Genomic DNA, 23,972 nt, shown 5'->3' on the forward strand with positions numbered 1-23,972 from the left:
GGCACTGAGCTGCCTGGAGACTTACCAGAGTTTGTACAATGGCATGATTGGTTGCGTTCATATGGGCGTTGAGTGGGAACGAGCACTCCCCATCACAGTAGTTGGCTGCGTAGCCCTTTGGAGCGATTATCCAGTCCTTTTTAGGGAAACAAACAGAACGTGGTTCAATAGACAACTGCATGCAATTAAGAGCAGCTGAAAATTTTCCACTAACTTCTTCCTTGAGGGTGAAAATGTGTTTTCACTGAAACTGCTTGGGTTTTAGTTGGCCTTTTTTTTTTTTTTTTTTTTTTTGTGTGTGTGTGCCATCACTTTTCCATGGACACACTGATTTTAATGTCTGAACAAAGGTGCACATCTACGTACAGCTCAACTATCATGAACTAAGAGGGCTTTATCCCTAAAACTCTTGCTCGGCTGCATTGTGGGGCTTGTGGTTTGGAGGCCTTTATGTTTCAACATTTCCTGCAGGCCCTCTCGTCAAACTACCTTTGAAATGTAATGTTTGATTGCACTATAGCTTGGCCCTAAATAACTTACTCTAAACAACTTTCTGGCTTCATGGTGTTGCAACTAAACCCAGTTTTCAGTTTACCTACCGCAGGCAGTGCTAATTGTGGGGCAGGGATTGTGGAAGATTTCAAACAATGGCCAAGGTTAAAATCAGGGTGATCACTAGAAAAAAATTTAGTTAAAATCACTGCTTAACATCAGATTGTTTTCCTTATCATTAGAGGTACACAGATATAAGCCCTTGCCCGTACTGTGACTCCCATGAGTGACAGAGAATGACTGTATACTTGAATCTCATAAAGTATCAAGCTTTCTCTGGATCTTATCAAATGTCACAACTATCAATATTTATTTGCCCTTCTCTGTGACTGGTTATAGTGAGGAGGCACAAGGGACATTTTAAAGCATAATGCCAGACTCGAGTGGAATTACCGTGACACTGTTTAGATAACATTTCATAACAAAATGTCTGGTTTACCCAGAGAGAAACATCACACACCTGCCATCCCAAGTCTTGGAAGCTAACGTAAAGCTCATGCTTTCTGCACGCTGTTTTTAAGTCACTGCTGTTGTAATCTGTTAAAAGAAAAAGAGCAAAACAAGAATTTAGAAAGTAAAACAGGCAGAGCATTGCTGGAGGGCACAGCTGGCCAGATGTGTGCATGCTGTGGGCTCAGCAGTGAGAAATGACGAGTTCCCTCCACAGCCAAAAGGAAAAGGGTGTTGAGGGACATCTAAAGCAGGGCTGAAGCTTTTAAGATGCCTGTGGGAATGGAGGAACCCAAGTAACAGGGACTCGGTTATAGTTACTTCAGCTGTCTTTAAAGTGCTTGGAAAACACCTCCAGTAAAACAACTTCTTAAAAATAAATCTGCTCCTTCAGCCCAGCATAGGCTGCATCCTCACTGGGTGCTCACACTCACCGCACTTCCTCGGCTGCCATTTCTGACTTGTGTTGACTTTGGGGAGCTGAATCTGCACACCCTCACTGAGAGAAAGAACTACAGCTCCAGGAAGGTTAATCATCACCTTGTGCCCCTGCACCAGTCTGCAGAAGCCCTCAAACAGCTTAGGTGGGCTGGGAAGCCATGTCCATGTTCCTCTCTGTGCCTTACCCCCAGCTTGCCTCACACATCTCATGTGACCCATCGCACCATCTCTGCCCTTGGACCTTTACAAACCATGCTCTGAAAAACACATTTCTTGTCTCCATAAACTGTGTATCTGCAGATGACACAGCACTGGACATGCTCTCGCCATTCACTTGCTCCTTATTGTCAATAAAAGTGGAGACACAGGATGCAAAGCCCTGACCAAGACCTTCTCCCTTGCCATGGCACAATGTATGGGGATGTTTCAACCATGCAGGAGCTGCTCCTGATGATCCCACAAAGAGCAGCTTTTGCCAGCGAGTGGAATTTCCCATTTATATTTGGAAAGAGGGGTGGCTCGGCATGCGAACACCTGGAACCACAGCGAGTGGAGGAGCTGAGCTGTGACAGAGGGGCCTTTCACCTCCAGGTGGCTGCACAGATCCACCCTGACTGGTGGTTGCTGATTTTGTGACACCTCAGGTGGCTTCTGGACCTCGGCAGAGCAGCCACAGAAACCACTTTTGCAGTGGGGTGACTTGGCCACCAGCTACAGCTGCTGATCCTGTGCTTTGCACTCAGCGGTAAGCATGAGAGGAAGAGATGGCAGCAAATTCAGCCAAGCAGCTTGGGACCCCAAGTCCCCATCCATGTTTTCCTCCCACGCCTTTCCACAGGGGCCTCCTCCTCCTCCCTCACAGCCCTCATTTGCAAGTAAAGGCACTCCTTTCAGCAGGCAGATGCCACAGGCTGATGTGCCTGCCTCCTGCTGCCCTGGACCTTCCAGTTACCACCCCCTGGTGCCCCTACCATGGCTCAAAAGGGCACCCTCCCAGTGCAGCTTTCCCCAGATGCAGCAGCTGGGATAGAAAAATATTTTTAGTGACTTTTTCCTTGGCTCTGAATAAGCCTTTCTTTTTCTTCCCTCCAGCACCCCCCCCCCAAAGTTTGGGAACTACAAATGCAAATATTTATTCAAAAGAAAAACTATAATACTAAAAGCACATCCAACTGACATTAAGGGCAGCACAGCAGTACAGCTGGGTACAGTTAACACTGAGGGCTGAAAAAAACCGTCCACCTCAAGCCCAGCTTCCCAACCACTAAAGATTAGAGAGTTGTTTTTAGAAGCAGTTGGGTTTTAAACTCTAAGGATTGCATTTCAGACTTTCAATAGCTTCGCTTCAATCACGGATTTAATCAGGTGAGCAGAGCTGGTTAACAGCCTGCTGCAGCATAAACATTCGCTCTTCCAGGAGCACACGGTAGCAAGAATGGAGGCGAGTCTCTCTATTCAAGCTTTCCATTTTCAAACCAGACATACCCAGTAGAAACCAGGGTGTGGTGGTTTATTTCGGATGAAGCTTTCCAGCCCCTGGCTCAGCCCAGGAGCAAATTTCTAGCGTGAGACGTTTTGAAATGATTTGATCATAATGAGGGGAAAAAAAAGAGAAGATACTTTTAGTGATCAAAGGCTTTCATTAAAGTACCTGAAAACATAACCTAATTGTTCTTCAATGGGAAATATATAGTTTGTTTAGAGGAAAACTATCTGTATTTGACAGCGGAGTTGATCTATTCACAACTGAGTGGGCAAAATGATGCTACGTTCCAAATCCAGCTGCAATTTACCCAAATCTGCTACAGGAAAGGGGAGAAGGCAAGGGAGGCAGAGAAAACAGGAGAGGGAAGGAAGGCTGCAAGCAATCACAAGTTTAAGAAAACACAGGGGCGGAAAAAAAGAGCTGCTTAACAAGCTACACCAAGCAGAACATGTTACGAACGTGTCCTCTCTCACACTACCCCCAAAAACTCGCCTCAGCTCACTGGTCGGAGTCACCTGATTCACACTCCGCATGGAGCCCTGGCTGCTCTCCACCCAAGGCAGATGCAGACAGCTCTACCTCCTCACTTGCCCAGCTTCACCCTTTGCTTTCCTAAATGTTAACACACTAAACATCTTCTCTCCCTGGGTTTACACTCTTCCCTGTTTATCCCTCACCCCAAGATCCCCTGTCCTCTTCTTTGTTATGTGTTTGCCTACTATATCTACTTTTTGGAAGATATTTTAGCCTAACTTTAGAGAAGTCACAAACCTTTAAGCAACCCTTAGCAGTGGCTTTCTGAATTGGGGAAAAAGATGCAGCAATACAGATGCACATAATCATTCCCTACAGTTAGGGGCTCAGCATATGCCTTAGAGCTACGTACATTGGATGTATATCCAGTTATGGGCCTGAAAAGAAGAGGAATACACAGAGTCACGGGGTTTTGGCAGTGAGCTAAAGCTCACTGAGCTACTGAAGTTGGCTTCCACAACACATTTTCTCCAAAGCCTGGAAAGCAGCATCAGCCACCCCAGGTCAGCATGCTCAGCTGTTTTAGCCCAAACTGCCACTCAAGGACTGCCAAGAGGCAACAGGGTTTGTGCTCCTTCCCGGCAGCCTTGCAGCAGGGAGCCAGGAGGGCCAAGAGCAGGCAGCCTGCAGAGGGGAGGTGCTGCAAACAACTGCCACAGGGCTGGCCTACACTGCCACGGCACAAATTGCAAGGATTGTTAGCCAGAGGCCTTCAGCATCTTCTGGGAGTTTAGACAGCTGCTTTGGGAGCTCCTGTAGGCTCCTTGTGGGTTTAGCAAAATTGTCTCTATTTTTTCCCCTGAACATACCAATTCAGAAACGCTAACTTGGCATTTACAAGGCACTGAATTTAATCATACTGCAAACAATTTTGTCTAAAACAGAGATTTAAAAAAAGCTCAAACCTCTAGTTCTGCACTTAAAAATAACTCCTGAAGCAGCACAGTTAAAACAGCACAGCTAAGATGGCTTGTCTCTGTGGTGTCTTTGCGCTGAATGTTGTCTGTTTTCACCGGGACCCAAAGTCTAACTTTCTGCAAGCACAGATGTTTCTCTTAAGGCTGGACACTGGCATGTGTGTTGCTGAAAAGGGTGAGAGAACGGCCTGACCCTAATGGTCTTCCTCCTACAGATACTTCTGCACCCACCTTAGATTTCCTATAACCTCTCCCACATTAAGTGCTGGCAAAGAACATATAAATATTTACTGAGGTCGATCCATCTGAGAATACCCTTGCTGCTCCCAACATGCCAGTTTATCAAATTCCACACAGTAATTAATTGCTTCTGTGATTCAAAATAGCTTTGACAGAGGTCTCCAAGGCCAGCCCCTTCTTCGTGGTGTTTGACTTTGGTGATTTGTCTGGATAAAGCTGGTGTAAACTGATCACACAGTTAATAGCAGCTCACTTCACATGAAAGTGATCTGCCTGGGTGGGAAGAAGGGAAGATGTTGGGCTGACGTAAACCCGCATGTGAAGGCACATACAGAAATGCTGGCCACGCTGCTCCAGTCTGCATCCAAACACTGTACTGAAGGGAAAACTATAGTGAAGGGAAGATTGGCTGCCAGATAACGAGGTTCATTAACAAGGCCCTTGCCATCACAACAGCACTTGGCCTTATTTGCCTTCCGTGTTTGCGCATGCTGCCCTTTGCGGTATCTGCTTCCCGTACACGCAGGGAAATCTGTCTGGTGCCTTGCATGTCTGCTGGAAGGAAAGGCCACTTGAAGGGCTTCTCCATTTTTTGTGGAGCACCTCACACCAGTCCTGGGGGCCCTAGGATGGCTGAAGAGAAGGACCTGAAAAGGGACTTGGCTTGAGTTTCATTCAGAGCAGCAAGCGCAGTCCAAAGTCAGGTGTTTAAATCCTCTCCATGAGGAGGGGCTGACAGGAGGGGATGTGCCTGAAGGCTGACTTGCAGAAGAGAAGGATTATCGCCACTGGATGAGGAGATAGCCCTGTGCAAAAACCGTAAATCATGGAGCTGGCTGAAGGGCAGAGGGTCACCACCTGTTATGCTGGACAGTCCCATCTCTTTGGTCAGCTGGAGGGTCAGCACAAGTCTGAGAGCATGAGTTCAACCCACTGCAAGATTGCACTGAGCAAGGGCCTCCAGGCCCTGCCAACAGCAGAGAAACACCTGCCCGCTCCTCCCACCCATTGTGCTCCTCCATGTCCTGGGCCAGAGCTGGCATATGACATTCAGCCTCAACAGATGAAAATACTCCTTTTCTTCCTGCTCATCCTCCTCCTGCAGAAGAATTGAGGCTCCAGGAATGCAATGACGCAGGATTCTATGTCAAAGCAGTTTATAACCATGGGAGTTGCTCAGTTCTGCTTTATATAAGGCAGTGATAATTATGTGTTTATAATACAGGGAAATAAGCATTCTTGGCAAAAAAATACAGAGCATTGAGAACCTTGTGCCACAGCCACAGCCTTAGCATCTGAGCCCTTGGTACTGACTTCAGGACAACTGCACATCAAAGTGAGCATAATGGGGTCCCTTTCCCACACTCAGCAGCATGTTCTCACCTAACTCCCTGCCTCCCCAGGTCCAGTACCAGCCCAGCAGCATGCTTCATGTGCTCCAAACTGATTGAAATACTTGCCACATCTCAAGAGTAAATGGGGCTTTTTGAAACATCCCATCCCAAAACAACTTACAGCATCTTTTGGGAAAGGGATTCCTTTTTGGACTGAAAAAAGAAAACCCTGTGTATTGATTAACATAGAGGAAGGAATCTACAAAAAAATCTACAAAATCTAGCAATCAACAAAAAAACCCCATCAAAACCAAACAACTGCCTTGCTCTGCAAGAGAGAAACTGCTCTCAAGCCCTGGTAGGCAGCAGCAATCCTAGCTTGGGGAAGAGCACAGACCAGAAATTTGACAAGATGTGAGACACAACAAGAGAAGAAGATGCCCAGTGAGGATGCACAGAAGGGAACTGCAGCATCCCAGTTCTGCAGCATCCACTTTGGGTCCAGATGCATCAGGGCACCCTCAAAAGAGCTGGACAGCCTTCAGGACAATCCCTGGACTTGCCTTCTGCTTCATCCTGGGGAGAACACTTCCTCAGCCCCACCATGCATCAGCATTTTTTTATCCTCCCAGGTCAGAAAAAAAGAAAAAGGCCCTGTGATCTCTAATGCTAAAAACTTTTTGTTCATTGGTGCGCCTCTTGGACTGTCAAATCAACCACTTCTTAAAGAGAACTGTCTGAGAGTGTCACACTTAGAAAGGAAAACAAGGTGATGTAGTCTCTCTTTTTTAAACACAGAAACCAACAAAACATACATTTTAACTTTAAATTCCCTTCCTTTCCCCTGCCTTAAATCCACAGTCTCACTATACCTTGTTGACTACTCTGCTGCCAAATTCCAGGTTTTAAATTAAAGCTGGCCCAAAATAAGCCCACGAGACCACAGAATGCCAGCTATTTTTTCCCTTTTTGTCATTTTAGAATTTTATGACCTGATGTGTGGTGTAGTCAAGAAAACAGCGAAGTACAAATGGCCCTTTTTGCCCAACATATCTGCTCCCCCTGGGGCTTTGAGTCACATTGCCTGATTTAATAGTGTGAAAATTTTGTTTCAGCACTGTGAAGTTTGCAGAGCCAGGGAGAGAAACCTGGAGCTTATCCTGACTCCAAGTGCCAGTAGCACCGCAAAACAGCAATGCAGCAAGTAACTTCCCCAAAGCACTGTGAACGCATTAAAAAAACGGCTCTTGTGAAGGGAGCACAGGAGCTGAGCCTACCTGAGTGGGAGAGCTGCCTGCACAACAGCTGGGCTTACAACACCCAGCTGAATAAGCCACCTGTGCCCATGGCAAGCTCATCATGCAGGAAAGTAACTCCGCAAGCAGCTACGATGTCCAGCTTTAAAACTGCAGCATGGAAAACTGAAGGAGACCAGGACCAAAGCAGGTCTCAGCAATCTAGACCCACAGAAGGTGCTCTCATGGCAGATTAGATGGTAAGTCCTCCAGAAATGCCACACTGGCACTGGCCAGCCTCCCTCGGTGAAGTCAGGCTGCAGAACTGAGTTGCTCCTCCTGCCCTTAAAATCCAGGAAGGGACATCTCACACCCAGCTGAGTCTGGCACTTGCAAGGCATGGCACAGGAACCCACAGCCATGCTGCAGTGTGCACCACAAAGACATGCAAAGGCCCCTAAGTGGCCAACTGCTGCTGGCACACACTAGCCCAGAGGGCAAGTCCATCTCCACGATGGGCTGGAACAATTGAGCTGAGTCAACACACGGCCATGCACAAACCCTGGCCACCAGCCCTGGAAGGGCTCCCAACCTGGCTCTGCTCCCTGCAGCATGGAGCCACCTTGGGTGCAGCTTGGCTCACCCACAACCCAAGCATGCAAGAGCAGGGAACAGCCTACAGATTCCCACCAGCTAAGTGTCAGCAATGCTGGCTCGTCTCCTTCTGCTGTGTTTGGACATAGACTAAAAAAATACAACTGCCTCTCTTCCTTGGGGCATAGTAATTTCCAGACATGGGAAAAGCAGGGATCCTATTGGAAACGAAGGGGGCAGCATAAGCAAATTAATCAAGCAAGCCTTGGAATAGGCTGAAATGTTTGAGAGAAAAGAAGGTACTCAATGAATAAAGGGCTTGTAGCACTGTGGTGCTGGAAAACAGACAAGACTTAGAAGACTCAATTTCTGCCAAAATATCATTATTACTCTATTGCCCCACCAGCCCACAACAGCACTCACGAGCCTGTTGTAGAACACCTACAATGTGCAACCTCTCCACAGTAAACAGGCAAACTTCTTTGCCTGCCTGGAAATGTACTTCACCATCTGTATGCTGATGTTCTCACAAGGTTAAAAACAATAAAGCATCTCGTGCTGTCCTACCTTGTTTTTTTCCAAAGAAAACTGAAAGAGGACTCTGCTGGGAATGCATATGTGCAACACCATAAATCTCAGTGTATACAGAGATGGAGTCTTTTAAATACTGCATTTCACAGGGCATAATTCTAGACAAATACTGCCTAACAAGCAACCTACAAGCACAAGAGTTGTGGTTAAAATACCTCACCACATTGAATTCAATGGATGCAACTTCACATGGGGGTCTGGACTCCATGCTGGATTCAAGAGGACTCCTGTAAGTTTCATTATGTGAGACCTCCTCTTCCACAACCTTGCGGATGTAACCTATTCGCCCAAGGAAGAGCATCCCACCTCACGACCCCCTTCTTGCTTCTGCACTCCAAAGCAACCAGAGCCATTACAAGAAGTCATTCCAGCTTGTGTTGCACAATTCCCCGTGCTCCATGATTACCTGTGACACTGGACACCCTCGAAACGTCCTGAGTCTGGGTGGAACGGTTTCGACTCTGCTGCCTGCGCCTGCTGGTCGCTGACCTAGTGGTGCGTAGGTGAACTTCGCTCACTTTGAAGAAGGCCACCATGAAAGGCTGCTTGTCATAAGGGCCATCTCGCCCTACCAGGCCTGCTTCTCTAGGGTTTACACTGAAACCTTCAAGACAAACAGAAAAGGGAGTGTTAGAGAAACGGTGCAGTTGGATTGCTCCTTTCAACAACCTGGTATCCCCATAAGCAGTGTCTCCTCTCTTCTTGCTCAGACTCTTCTTTAAACACCAAACATTCCTTTCCTGCCACCACGACCTATGGACATTTTTATGACAGCACTCCACCCATACTGGACAAGACCTTACTTCAGCATCTGGTTCCTTGGTTCCCCTTTGGCATCTCTAGTACTGTTTTGGCTTTAAAATTATATAGATAGGTATGTAAACACTAAACTCAGATGTGACATGAAATTCATTCTGCTTCCTGTGAAACACAAGAAGCAGACATGAGATTAGGAGACCTCTAGGGACAGCAGGGGGCAAAGAGATGGTGTGCTTTTGTCAGGAGCACGGTGATGGGCTCTCAGCCCAGCTGGGGAGGTAGGGCTGGCAGTAACATTTCCTCAGGGAGATGTGGACAGCCCCTCTAATCTTACTTGACATCACAGGTGTACCAAACTCCAGCATGAAGCAATAGAAAGAAAACAAGGTTGGAGACTGGTTCCTATAGAAGACAAATGTCACGGTCATCTTTTTGGTCACCTTCTGCTCATCTAGATCCTCTTCACTGCTTATCTTCCAACACTCAATTTCATGCTCTTTTGCAGTCTTTTCCTTTCTTCTCCACCTTTCAAAGTTTCTGTAGGCTGTGAAATGCTGTCATTGCAGCTGCCCCACACAGCAACCACATCGTTTCTCCAGCAGTGATCACACGTCAGCTTTGATGAGATCTGAGCATCAACAGCAGCCACAGCCCCCAGGAGGGCTGCCATAAACCCACATGGGGAGGTACATACCCATCTATCTGCCTCTTCTCTTCCTCTCATCCCTAAAACTCACCCCACATTGCATCCCAGCTCCATGCCCCCTTCTACCTCTAATACAGAAACTGAGGCCCTACCCAAACCCACCTCCACCAGATGGTCCTGGTACTGTCTAGAGACACCTGACCTCACTCAGACATGTCCATCATGGGACAGCCAGAAAATGACAGCCCACCACCTGTGCCCTCAGACATCTTGCTCATGGTGTTGGTTACAGCTGCCTTACAAACTCAGAGTGCTCACCCTGCCACATCCCAGCTGAGTTCTGTTAGCACCACTTCTAGAGAGCATCCAAGAGACTGAGGGGTGACTCAAGTTACCTGGCCCATAACCTACCGTCCCGGGTCACCACGCTCAGCTGCAGTCCCATGTTGTGCTGGGGGTTCATCACCCACATATTACTGGTGGCAGTGACGTCGAACTCCAGCCAGCCCTCCTCCGATGCCCACACCGCCCGCGTGTCCAGCAGAAACAGGTCGGAGGCCCTGCAGAGGAGAAGGGTAATGACAAGATTGTGATGTTGGGGATTGTCTCTCCTGGCTTTTGCTGTTACAGAAACAAAATCTGAAATAGTTACAAGTTATGTTAATGTCTAAAACAAACAAAACAAAACAATGTCTTATATCTGCTTGTTTGTATCCAGAGTTTTGTCATGAGATGCACATACTTTGACACATGAAATTCAGGAGTATAAAGGTTTTCACCACTTTCTAAGATGGAGGAAAGCAATCCTAGTCCTCAGGGCGGTCCATTTCTCCACAAGCAAGGGATTACTAAGGCACTCTTCTTCCTGAAGAGTGTAATGCTAGCCCTGACATTACTTCATTCATACATTTATTAGGTTCATAGCCAGTGGAACCACCAGCATGACCAGGCATTCAATGGCTTTTGCCACAGGGGTTTCATGGTTTAAGCTCACCATACACAAACACAGGCTTACCTCAACTGACCAAAATACAGAACCAAATAAATGGCTGACCAAGCATCAAACAGTGAAGGAAAATGAACCACTAAAGGCCTCTAAAGACATTTTTCTGAGGCTTATCCACAAGGATTGGATGCCTTGTTCCAAGGCTGCTGGTCTTGCCCCATCTTCATGGGCTTCAGCTTCAAATGCTTTTAAGTCTGTAACTTTTTTGCAGCATCAAGTACTCACTCAACCTCCATTTAATGAAATCAGCTGCAGAAGCACCCAGAGAGATCCCACGTACATTTTCTCACTGTATTAGAGACATAACTTTCCTGTGCTAGAAGGCTACAGTTTCCACCCTTTACCTGTGGCCATCACCACAAAATGGATATCAGGTGTCAATCCCATCTTCATCTCTTTTGCCCCCTGGATTTTTTTCTAACAACGTAAAAGAGAAAACAGAGTACCTGTCTCTCCTACCCACCAAAGGTTAAGTTCATAAAAAAAATTTTGATTGAGTTACGTTTTATTTTTGGCCAACTGCTATGTCATACTGCCCAGCAGCTTGGTTTGCATGAGATCACACATGGAAAAATAAGCACTTAAGTGTACTAGAGCTCCTAGTGCAGCTATTTTTACAGCATGGAGGCTTTCCTCCACCTCATTGGTAGCTGCACACTCTATGGTTGACTCAGCAGCCTTTCCCACAGGAGTCTTTGCCACCATTCTTCCAGCGGGAAGAGGGCTCAAGATCAACTCTGACCTTCACCTCCAACAGCAGCAAGCAGCTAAAGCTGGCCAGCTGCTACATGTTTTGGAAACCTTAAGGCTGAGAGATTTGGGCTTTCCCAGGCAGGGTATATAAACTGAAGTGTTCCTGAAAGGCAACTGCAAACAGCAGCTGCAGCTGTGACCACTCTTTCCCTCTCCAGTTTTAAGAGAGGAATGCACTTCTAGATCATTCCCACCTCTGAATATGACTTAAACACTGGGCCTCTCCAACGCTTGAAGTCAACTATATCTGAAAAGGGGTTTTCCTAGCACCTGTTCCGACCTTCCCCCTCACACCAATTGCTTCCTGATCTCTGTACTCTGTAACTCCTCTGCACAAGGAACCCTGTAAGAGCAAACCCTCCTGAACACTGAAGCACACACACAGGAGCAGTCAGGTCTGAAAAAACATGAAGAGGAGGCAGAAAGTTTATATTCCCATCGCCTTGACCTTTGGGAAGGCACGTGGACATCAGAGAGCTGTAAAGCCAAAATGGTCCACATGACAACATGTAGCCCATTCCCCTGAACTCCAGGGAGGATCACCTACACCCATGTCATTCCTGAGAGATGTTTGCCTGACCTGATCTCGTATATCTCCAGCCTCAGGAACTTTCTCATCTTTCTAGGGAATTGAATGGATTTCACTTGAACTTCCCCTCCCCCCCCCCCCCCCCCCCATATTATCTAACTTAAATGTCACAACAATATCTTCTTCTTGTTACAACAATATCTTCAGTCTCTCCTTACAAGCCCTGTTTTATAGACTTAGACTCCTCTCATTGTTTTTTATTAACCCAGCTCAGATCAAGACCTCACTGATGCTGAGTAAAGTGGAAGGATAATCCTGATGCATCTCACAGACTGTGCCTCTACTCATACACCTCAGAATATGATTTTGGCTTCTTCACAAAACTCACACTGTTAACTCATGTTCACCTTGTGATCTACTATAATCCTTAGATTCATGCTGCTGAACCGCAAAGGACACAGTCGTTCCCTAGGGTGTATCTACATCAGTGATTTTTCATGTCCAAATGCAATTGTCCTTTCCATCAAATCAAATTGCCCCCCACTCCACACTGAACCTCCACAATGATCAGATTACTCAAAATACAGTCTTGCCTTCCAATGGGTGTCCCCCATTTTAGTGTCCTCCACAAATATATTAAGAAAACTGCCTGACCAAAGAGCAATTCTACCAAACAAGAATGAACAACTTTATCCCAGTCTGTCACTCTCCCTTTGGAAAGATTTTAATTCCTTTGTAAAATGAAGAAAAATGGACAATCGGGCTTTCCAGTCCAGTTAACTCTCTGCAAAAGTTCTCATACAGGACTGAGTTTCAATCAGCTCTGCTATTCAGGTGACTTTTGTATTGTTCAACTGGATGAAGCCAACACCGAAGGTTCACCCCTTAAGTATTTTAGGCCACAGTGGATGCGCAGTCAACACATCTGAATACCTTTTCTTACAGCCTCTTTTCAATCAACCCTTGTCGCCCAAGCCTCAGCAGGCTGCGCAGAATTGCACATCATTACGAGTTTCTATTCTGGCATGAAGGTTTTAAAAAATTATTCAGTCACCTATTCCCAAAGACAAAATTAGGGAGAAAAGGGAAAAAAATAAAAAAAGAAAAAATTTACTCACATTAAAAAAACTCCCAATTATTTAACTGTGTGTCTTTAACCACTCCTTTATTTTTTTCAGGATGGAAAACTTGTATTTCCCTCCCCCCTGAAGAAATTCACCTCAAATTTGGCCAAGCAGTAAGTACTTGAAAATTGCTGCCTACAAAAGCTCAACAGAGATTCAGAGCTTTGCAACAAAATCCTCTGGACTTTTTGTATGCAGGGAACATATGTTCCCCTCCTTTCCCACTTGGTAAACCAAATACCATGAATCACCTGAGCGGAATCTGCTCTTTCCTACAGCCGCATGTCTAGGAGATACCCCTGCTACTCCTGCAAAAAAAGCCATATGATGTCTGATCTTGAAGTGGAAGCTGGGAAATATCCCAGACTAGCCCCTGGTCAAAGGGAAATAGGAAGGAAGGAAGGTCAAAGGGAAAGAATATCTCACCTCATCCCCTGGTCAAAGGGAAAGAATATCTCATCAGATGGGGAAAGGTGGAGGGTTTTTTGCAGTCATGGGGGATACAGAGACATGCAAGGACTAGATGGAGAGACCTTGGATAAAAAGTCTGCAAAGAAAAAGGGATTACAAAGTTCTTTCCTCTGCACAACAAGAAAGAGGCCATAGAGCCATATCCAAAAGATAAATAGTTTAGGAAGCAGTCAGACACCATGCTGAAGAGCACTGCACATAAGCAGATGCAAGCAAACTGTCAAAGCAAAATCTAAGAGTGGACAAGAAGGTGAGAAACGGATCATATACTGAGCAAGTTACACAAAACACAGTAGTGAATTTCTAGTCATTAAGTGACAACACTGATCCTGTGCATTGAGGCAGGCAGTGGCCTGACAAGAGGAAGCAGCAACCATGTATGTGGTCACATTCATGGAAGGGTGTCTGAAAGCTTCAGCCTTTGAGAACAACAGAGGCAAGACGGAACCTGAGGAAAACAGGAAGGGAGTGTAAGGAACAGGAAAAACTAGAAAAAGAAAGGCTGGAAGAAATGTTTGAGCCAGCATCATTGAGGAGAGGAAGGAGTATCTGCTCTCAGCATAGGCTGAAGAAAGAGTCAGTCCAAAGGTTTCATGCCCAAGCAACCCCAGATGTCAAGAACATCACATGACCTCTGGCACCTCCACAGGACTTTAAAATTCAGTGTACAGAAGATAAATTTCATCACCAAAACAGGCAACTTCTTAACATACTCTCTAAACCTGCCTCTGGGTTTTTACACAGCTACTGCCACCTCATTGTCACTAAGACGCCCAACAGTCTCATCTTTATTTTCAGTGTGCTTGACTATCTGGATGAGTTCAGTTACTGATTTCCATAGGAAGGCTGCTGCAGGCACAATATGTATTAACTTTATATTATTAAAGGGAAGCAAGTGAATGGGAGAAACTGAGGTGATGAGCTGAAACAACTTTCCTGATACAAGAAAGGATATTAAATAGGAAGATGCAAATTAGAGACTCCCAACTTGAAACAGGGTCTTTGTTCTGCATCAAGGCCCTGAAGTATGGCTCAAGTCTCAAGAAATAAATAGGAGTGTTTCCATGGCCTTCAGAAGACTTTGGAGAAGGACAGAGAAGCAAAGGTCAACAGAGCAATCACAAGTGGCTGCAATAAACAGAAAGGAGTACACAGTTTACTGGAGGAAATATGGCCTGTGTAATTCAGAAGGCAGGATTTAGCTCCAGTGTCCTCAGAGAGCAGATTTGTCAGATATAAATATCAAATATAGTTACTATTCTTAATGCCAGCATCCCAACCATGTACTCAGGGCATTTATAGGAGAAACAGCTTGCATTTAACTTCAGTGCTTTTCCCCCTCTAAGATAAATATTTTGTTAACTGAAACCTCTGCGTAAACCTTTCAACAAAATGTCTCTGGGTGTTAATTCTCCTTAATTGAACACTAATTAACTTAGAATTCATTAAAATTAGTAACCAGGTCAAGTGGTTTCTCCTAGTTACTATACTTAGTGAAATGTTCACATGAAAATAATTTCTCTGTTCTGGATACACATTACAACATGGAACTTTGCTACAGGAAAAACACCAAAGCTATAAAAAGCTAAATTTAAAGAAGCATCTGTTGAACTAGGTTTTTTTTACTTTCCCACCCTCCCTGGCCTTCTTTGCCTGAGCAGGCAGAAGTTTTACCAGGGAGACAGTGAGAACAAACAGAAATCTCACCTTCAAAATGACCAAGTTAAAGGTCTCGTATTTTAATTACATGTCTTGGAACAACATTTTTGGCCCAACTTCAAAGCTTGCAATTACCCAGGTGTTTAAAGGATTGTTACGCATCAACAGCCATTTACCAAAGCATTAATTACTATAAGTCTCTAAAACTTTCCTCAGCTCAACCTTTTTGTTTACTTTTCTTCAAAGACAAGTTGACATAATAGTCTAGACTGCCTAGCAGCAGTTTCTCAAAAGGGAATTTTGCACAGAAGTGTGTGGAATCTACATTTTAATTAACACACTTTCTAAATACTCTTCTGCATACCTCAGAGTCTTTAGTTTGCACTGACATCAACTTTCTGTAAAAATTATCCTGCGTATTGCAATCTAGCAAGATTATTTGTTCTTATTCACTTTCAAAGGGCAAATAACTTTTACCCACAACTGACTCGGTCTTACAGAGTTGGATGGAGCTCCACATAGATAAAACTTTGAAACTACAGCCTTTTCAGACCTGTAGATCCCCCATCTTGCAGTAGATGTAAGCACTACTTTGAATTTTAAAGTGTTTATTACTTACAGAATGGACTTTTCGTGGAGCTCCCACGGCACTTGGAGGTACTGCCAAGAGATGCAATACAAAACCTTAACAACATTAATATCTAAATGACAAGTACTCCAAAGATTTAACAGCAGCAAAGAAAATTCAATCTATTGGTGCTCCCCTGTACAGAGAGCCTCAGGCAGGGGAATGCCAGCACCTGGAGTGAGCTGCCATGGAAGGCAAAGGCAGTCTCTATTGCTCCATGAGAAGTGAGCTTCAGTTTAACTGTCCTGAAGAAGCAATGCCATCTGTAGGACAGAGAACCAGGAGAGATGTACACTGCCTGTAAGAGTTTCTTAGAAACAAGAAAGGAGATATGAAGAAATGTCAACCTACAAATGAAGTTGCTTCCAAGGTGGAATAGAAGATCAGCAGCTGGGCACTGATCTGCAAGGACTGACAGCCAGCAGAGGGAAAAAAGCACGGAATGGAGATGTTGGGACACTCTGGAGGAGGTCTGCAATTCAGCATAGGGAGGGGAAAGCCATCCTGGATGCATCCAGACAAGGAAAAGACCAAGAAGGACTAGATAAGCTCAGCCTTGCACCTCCACTGTTCCATGTGATAAGAGCTCCCCTGTGCTGAAAAGGCTGTCCTGTAACACTGTGCACATCGCCCCTGGCAGCAAAGTCTCCAGGGGCAGAGGGTTAAGGCTTCCAGACTCACTAGAGAGCAGCAGGGGGAAACTCATGTTTCAGAGCTGCCTCTGGCAAAGAGTGAAAAATCAGAGCCTAGAGCTAGAGGACACCAAGAATATGGGAAATTCAACCTACGGGTCCATGACAATCTCCAGTAAAGTCAACACAGATATTTGAGTGCAAAGGTGTCACACCGCATTCAGCTTATGGTCATGAGATCTGAGAAATGGATATTTTGCCAACTGGAACAGTTAAAAAAAAAAAAAAGAAAAAAAGAAAAAAAATCATCTCAAGTTACAGGGATAAGAAATGTATTTATTTTTTTTTAATACAATTCTGTAAGAAAAAGGGGTGTTTTAGCTGTAGTGATGGCTATAGAACTATACTTCAGAGTTTAAATGCCATTTGAGGCATGAAGATGGGGGAGAGGACAAAGGGGTAGTATTTATCTTTGTCCATTAAGTGAAGAAATAAGGCACTGATATGGCATTCTTTAGTTTAGATAGAAAATGCCAGCTGGTTATGGAACCAGTAAGCTTCATCCAGAATAACTCTGACTTTCAAACTACTCTAAACCAACCAGCCTAAAACACAACAAATCACATACCCACAGTGGGAGCTGAACTGAGATGCGGACAGACGCCTCTCTATAGCATCATGGAAACAGCTCTATCATATACAAATATATGCACACTATATACAAATCTGACCCCAACTTGAAACAGATTGATGCTAGCTTTGTCATTTGTATTACACAACCCATTCCAAAACCCAGTCGAGGAGGGTTATTTATTTTCTAAGCTATAAACACTGCCGTTGAATCAATTTGCCCTTTAGATTAGAAGCTCGGATCACATTTGTATAAATATCCTGTTGCAAAGAGGAAGACTTTATTACCACTATAACTGGCAGCTAAAACCAACAAGCGCCTTAACCCTTAAGGAATTGTGTTCACTAGAACAGGAACATGGTCCCCAGGCAGTTGCTCTGCAGGGCACATTTATGTCCACACGTGTCTTTTCATGTAGGAGGAATCTTCCTGACCGTCATGTCCCCATATTTCATTCTGGGTGCAAACGAAACTGTTTAATAAACTGACCATTAATGTACCGTATCTTCCTTTGATCACTAACACAGGCCACTGTGTTTTTCATAGATCAGTTGTTTGGACAGTGTGGGAGTGTTTTGAGGTCTGCATTAGCAGGATATTTACACTTGAAAACATACTGATGATCCAAACCAAGGACTAACATCTTTGATCAACCATAAACTGCCTTCCCTAGTCCTGACCTGACACCTCTCTGGGTGAGGGCATGGAAGTTTCGAGAAAGAAACTGTTTAAATAATGATCTGTTTTCAGGGACAAACTCATTTCTTCCCTTCCTTTGTAAAGGTCTTGTTTACATGGCATTCCACTCTCAAGAGGCACCAAAAATCACAGAGGGCTTTGCTGGTGCTTCCACAAAATCAGTGCTGCACTTTAGACTCAAGCCCAGGTGCCGGGTTTAGCTGTGCATTGGTACCACACAAGGGAGGAGAGTCGAGACTGCAGGTCCTGCCTGCTGAAATTAAACAGTCCATCAGATACAGCCAAGGTGGGACAAGCACCTGGAACCTGACACCACTTGCCTTCCTAAACTGGTGGTTTGGCAAATGTCCCTGTTTTCTGCATATTCCAAACAGGAAAAAAAAAGAAGAAAAAGATTCCACCCTAGTGTTCAAACAGCCCAGTCTTTTAAAACTCTGGGGGGTTTGGAAGCTGAAGAGCAGCAACATCTGGCAGATGTATTGCCCATTCCCTCTCCCAGCATCAGCCCCTACAGCCACCAGCCTGTTTCAAAACCCAGTCATCCCCCTCAAAGCAAACCAGATGTCACCTCAGCCTGCCTGGTGAAGCCTCTTCTCCACACAATCAGAAATGCATCCTGCTGATGGCTGGCCACAAGCTTGACCCATCCATCCTGAGGATTTCATGAATCTCCTCGCAGCATCCCACTGACAGCTCCAGCAGTTTGTGTTATGACAAAACGTGGCCGTTAAGCGCGGTTTGGTTAAAAAACAAAAGCTTCATTTCTAGGCACTGTTTTTCTTACCTTATGAGAGGGTGGAAGGAATGGGGAGATGAAAATATTACTGACACAAGTGAGTCAGTATTGAAAATGTTTTCTTTTTTAAGAGAGAATGTACATACACTACACTGTCCTCAATGTGAGTTTCACTGCCTGGAGCCACCACAAATATACTTTTCATATTTCTGATGGGACAAGGTCAAATTTCTGCCCAGAGGTTTTATGCTATTTCAATCAGCATTGATCTCTGATCATTCATGCTCTCTTTCCACACATGTCTGCCTAGGAGACAGCCTCAAATGGGCCCATATAGTCCCTGATTTTAGCCTTGTCTACAGTGGCAAAAATCAGTTTGATAATTCGGTAACTGGCAGCAATTTTAGCCTCAGGCTGGGTTCCATTTTTAGCCATCAGGGAGCAGCCAGCAATGCCTTGCGAATCCGTGCAGCAGCGCACATCTGGGCTGGAGTCACACGCTCACGCTGTTACTGTCCAGATGAGCTTTTTTTTCCCTTTGCTCAAGTAATACTGAATTAAGCCACTTCATTACACTTAATTGGAGCCAAGGGATACTTCCAGGCTCTGAGCTTTGGTGGAGATTTTTATTTACTGAAGATTTCTCTTATCTCCTGCCCTGCCAAACTTGTTTCTTTGACAGAAGCTGGCAGGATCCTTTTTCTTTATATTTTCCCCCCAGAGATGCATGCTGCCTTTCCCTTGTAGACTCCTGGTTTACATCTATACATACCAGCTGCCCTCTTAAGAATTATTTGCACCCAAAAGTATTTTAGTAGCTACTAATAATTGCCTCAGACAACTGTTAACCTCATAAAAGCCAAGATTAACATGGTGTCTTTCAACTTTTTCTGAAGACTGCAAATGTTAACTGAGCAGGTACCTGCTGCAGCCTTTACGGACGAATTTTCCTGACCAGCAGGAATATTTGTCAGCAGAAAGAGATGAAAAAATGTGTGACTCGTCTCTCTCACCTGCTAGTTCACCAGCTAGACTTCAAGATCTGTATAGACTCCTCCTCATGCAATAAAATGTCATAAAATGTCAGGAAATGTCAGGCTGTTATTCAAAACCATTAGTCTAAAGGAAGTGTGACACAACTTTTTTTGGAAGTTTTTGGTTTTTTAAGTCAAAGGCAGATGTTATTTTCTGGCTCATGTGATGTCTTCTAAAATTCAAGAGAAGCCTTAAAAATATTTAGCAAGTTCCTTCAAAACCCAGTGACTTCTTTTCCTTATAATTTAACCTTCCAGTGTTCTGAACTGGAAAAGAGAACATTGTATTCCAAATTAATCCACTGAGACAAAAGGGGAGAAAAAAACATTTTGGACATTTTTTCCCCCAGCAAAAGCAAGTAAGTGAACGGATGATCAAAACCCATAACCTCTCAAATAATACGGTTTCTTAGGGTGTACCAGAATAATCTGAGACATTTTTCCCCTCCATGCAGAGATATTAGCGAACAGCTAAATACAACTTTTTAGTATTTGTTTTCAAGATTGCTTACAGGCCAAAGTCCACAGGTCACCAGTGAGGGTGAATGTTTGAACCTATGGCAGCTGTAGCCAATGGAGTCAGACCTCAACTGAATAGAACACTGAATATGTAATATGCAACTTCCACTGTCTTATTTTAATTCTTTTAATGTCTACATATTTTTAATAAAAAGGGAATAATTAATGTATATATGCACTTGTATAAACAGATACATACAGAAAATACAAACCTATCCATGCATTTATAGAGAAGCACAAATTTTCAAGTACGATTTTATATTTTACACATACATTAAAGAGTCCTTTATGCTGAAAGGAAAAAAGAATGGAAAAGAGCATGTCCTTTCTACAGCTGCAAGAATCTGTGAGCTACATCTTGCCCACCTCTATGAGGATGATGTGACAAGTCCCACAGACTCATCTGAAGCACAAGATGCTTTAGCCAAACGCCTCCCTCCTTCCCACCAGTAAAAGTAAATAAATAAAGCAGAAAAAGAAACAAAAAGAGAGCCTTGAGGGACTGGATGAGTCAGAGGTTAGTAATGAACTACAGACACTCATCCCTGGGTCAGTGGTTCACGCCTAGCCCCTGTCAGGAGGGACGGCGAGTTGCTGGCAGTCTGGGCCTGGAGGAAGCCGCACTACGGCTCCCAGTCCCAGCGGCGGGATCCCCTCGGCATGGCCGCCAGCAACGGCAGAAGGAATGTGGCAGAAGGGAACTGAAAGACCCAAAATACTTGCCAGCTCTTGGACAGAGACCACTCTGGTGATCCCTACCCAGGTGCTGCTGCCTCTGCTCTGTCCATAGGGAGGTCTCAAGCACCCAGGGAAGCCCAGGACACGCAGAATGCCAAATGACGCGTCGCAGCTTTGCAGCGTGATCCCATTTTGGCATGCTTCTGGTATGGTGTGTGAAACTGAGATACAAGGTCTCAGCATCATTGTTGCACACAGCCACTTTCAGAACAGAGAGTTTGTAAATTTGTTAGGAATATTTGTTAGGGTATACTAAGGGCACTATCCTGTACTTTATCCTGTACTTTATTCTCTTTCCTACGTTGCCTTACTTGCTTGCTCAGTTTACTCCAACAAAATGTTATATCCACATAAAAGTTGACAGTTCTCCTACTCTGTGCCCTGCCTCGGTGACTGTCACAGAACAGTGTATCAGCTGCTTCCACAGACACCTGGCAGAGGTTTTCTTCCAGCTCCAGAGGTGGGATCTCTACTTGTGGAATCTAAAGCAAACCAACACTTGCCATTTTTCCTGCAATGTGGCTCTGAATGAACAATATATCTAACACCTACGAAATCTGCATGTCTGGACTTTCATCAGCTCTTCAAGTGGGCATTGATGTAACATCCTAACCAGCAAGCACATCACCATAGGAGGCACTCCAGGAATCTGCAAGTTGAAGCACAAAGGGAGCACTGATCTTCTAAAACCCACACCTTCTTCCCCATCACCTATTTACCCAAGTATTTCTCTCTTTTCCCCAGAGGCCACGCTCCCCACAGAACAACCACAAGCTATTTGATGTTGCCCTAAGAACTGCCAATTATCAAAGGCAAATCCTTCCAAATGATACCAGTGGAAAGGCTGGAGAAAGAAGAAGCAGAAAGAAAAACACTCATGAAGCCTTCACAGAGAAAACAAATGGAGCTTTTTTTAAAGACTGCTGGTTTTGATTTCTTTTTTTTTTAATGCCTGCAGCAGAGGAACAGCTACAGTCCTGACAAGTTTCAGTAGAAGTAATGAAACACTTTTGTACCACAGCATTACTCTGACATTTAATTGACCATATATTTCCATCTTTTAGCCTTACATAATTCCTCCTTCTGAAACATTACTCTTTTTAAATTAATCACTCCATTAACACTTGTTTGGATTTTTGTGTCACAGTTTCTACCCTGCCTCTATCACTTTTCCTCTCTCATTGCCACTGAAAGATGAGAAGTGATTTTGTACCTGTGATCAGCATGCTGAATTTTCTTCTGCTTTATTTACTTTAATGTAAGTCCAGCTGGGAGCAGATAAAGTCTGAACTAATTACCAGTATTTTTCAAACAGGCTGGCAGTATTAAGTTGAAAGGGGATATGTGAATTTCAGTACACAAGAGCAACGCCAGCAGTGGTTTAAAAATCTACTGCTTCTCAGCAGATTCTTTCTCTATTTAAAGACAAAGCTTGCAGCTAAGTCACACCCTCATTTGCACTCTACCATGCCCATTTCCCATAAGGAAAGGACCATGCAATAACATAACCCTGTTAACGTGAACAAACCTGATATTTATTTTCAGTCCTACCAACATTAATGCACAAGCTCAGCCTTCTCCAGGACAGCAGCTGGTGGCACAGAGCAAGCTCCCTCTTGCATACCTGTTCTGATGTTCCTGCAGCACTTGGTAGATGCTGATAAGGAAGGTTTGGTTTTTAAAGCTTCCCACAACGCAGTCCTTGTAGATCCGAAACTCAGCGGCTGTGACGGCCTCGCCCTCAGGAATCTGAGACAAATTAAATTTGAATTCCTTGTGGTGCCGCTGTTGAGGCGTGAACTCCTTGTCATACTCAACTGCAGATGGGAAAAGGAAAGAAAAGGAAAAAAAGGAACCATGACTAAAATTTAACAAAAAAAGGTTTCTACATGCTGCCACCTGTTCCTTCAAAAAAACCAAGAATCTTGTTTTTTTCTCCAAAGATAGCCCTGGCAAGTGCCAGCAAAACTGATGCAATTCAAGCTTTTCAAATACAGTACTAAGTGAAGATGAATGTTCCTCTTCTCTAGCCAATTCCTTTGGGTTTTCCTATTTTTCAGAGAAAAGCCAGCTTTGACAGGTGAAATATGACCATGCATTTTGCTCCTGTGTAAAAGTCTGAAGCTTGTGACCACTCCCAACATTTTCCACCTGTGACTCTCCATGTTCTTTACAGCATTTCCATAAGTCTCACAGCCCTCTTCCAAGAGAAGAGACAAGTAATTCCGTTTTGCTTTAGCACACACTGGCGAAGGCAGAACCAAGTGATAGCACCAGGTCAACCAATTCCCTAAATGCCCTAAAATGTGCTGTTTTCTGGCTCCTGGGTTTGTGCACTAGCCATTCAATCACCTTGTGAGCAAATACAATTAATATGACATTTATTTTGAGTGTTAAAGTCAACCAGAGCTCCCCCTCCTTTGCAGAAGCTTATTTGAAAATGAGAGAGCTGAGGAGTGACGCCTTTTGGTTTCTGGTCTTAGACCTCCTTGGGTACATTCTCAGGCGAAGGGTTTAAGACAGATACAAAACAGAATTCCTCCTTCTTTAGTTCTCAGAATGTGCATTTTCTGTTTGAGGCTCCCTTTGCAAACTCTGCTTCTAATCCCACTCTTGTATTACTTGGTTACATCTCAGTTTAGTCTGACTTTGATTAATTGTTTGTTATTTTTGCTAATTTTCTACTAGAAATTGCTTTAAAAATTAACATATTATATAAACATACAAAATTACATCTTTACAAGCCTGAGGGGACAAAAAGTGAAAACAAAAAGCTGTTCCCACCAGAGGAACTGAAGGCGTGTATGTCAGCGATGAATAAGTCACCATTACACTACCATTAGGGACATGATTACGTTCAGAGGCAGCAAGGGAAGAACAGATCCCTTTTCATGTTTGTCTTTGTGGTCACTTTTTGTTGTTCACCCCCATTTAATACATCAGACTGAAAAGGCGTCCATGAGCCTACCCTCACAACATCCCCATGAGGTAAGCAGCAATGCCTGTTCTACAGCTGGGATACTGAGTCACCAGG

At 44.4% G+C, this 23,972-nt stretch overlaps 1 protein-coding gene across 1 annotated transcript in view; it reads right to left on the reverse strand.

The window, feature by feature from the left end:
• The window catches only part of BMP6 (bone morphogenetic protein 6), an 88,452-nt gene that overhangs the window by 3,020 nt on the left and 61,460 nt on the right, over window positions 1-23,972 (reverse strand). Inside the window, exons 2-6 of the mRNA XM_048309641.1 lie at window positions 22,563-22,755; window positions 10,191-10,339; window positions 8,781-8,978; window positions 1,013-1,089; window positions 26-136 (exon numbers count right to left, since the gene is read on the reverse strand). Coding sequence (XP_048165598.1) covers window positions 26-136; window positions 1,013-1,089; window positions 8,781-8,978; window positions 10,191-10,339; window positions 22,563-22,755 — 728 coding nt within the window. The remainder of the gene's footprint in view (window positions 1-25; window positions 137-1,012; window positions 1,090-8,780; window positions 8,979-10,190; window positions 10,340-22,562; window positions 22,756-23,972) is intronic.

This window comes from Corvus hawaiiensis, chromosome 1 (genome assembly GCF_020740725.1).
Source record: "Corvus hawaiiensis isolate bCorHaw1 chromosome 1, bCorHaw1.pri.cur, whole genome shotgun sequence".
NCBI classification, from domain to species: Eukaryota; Metazoa; Chordata; class Aves; order Passeriformes; family Corvidae; genus Corvus; species Corvus hawaiiensis.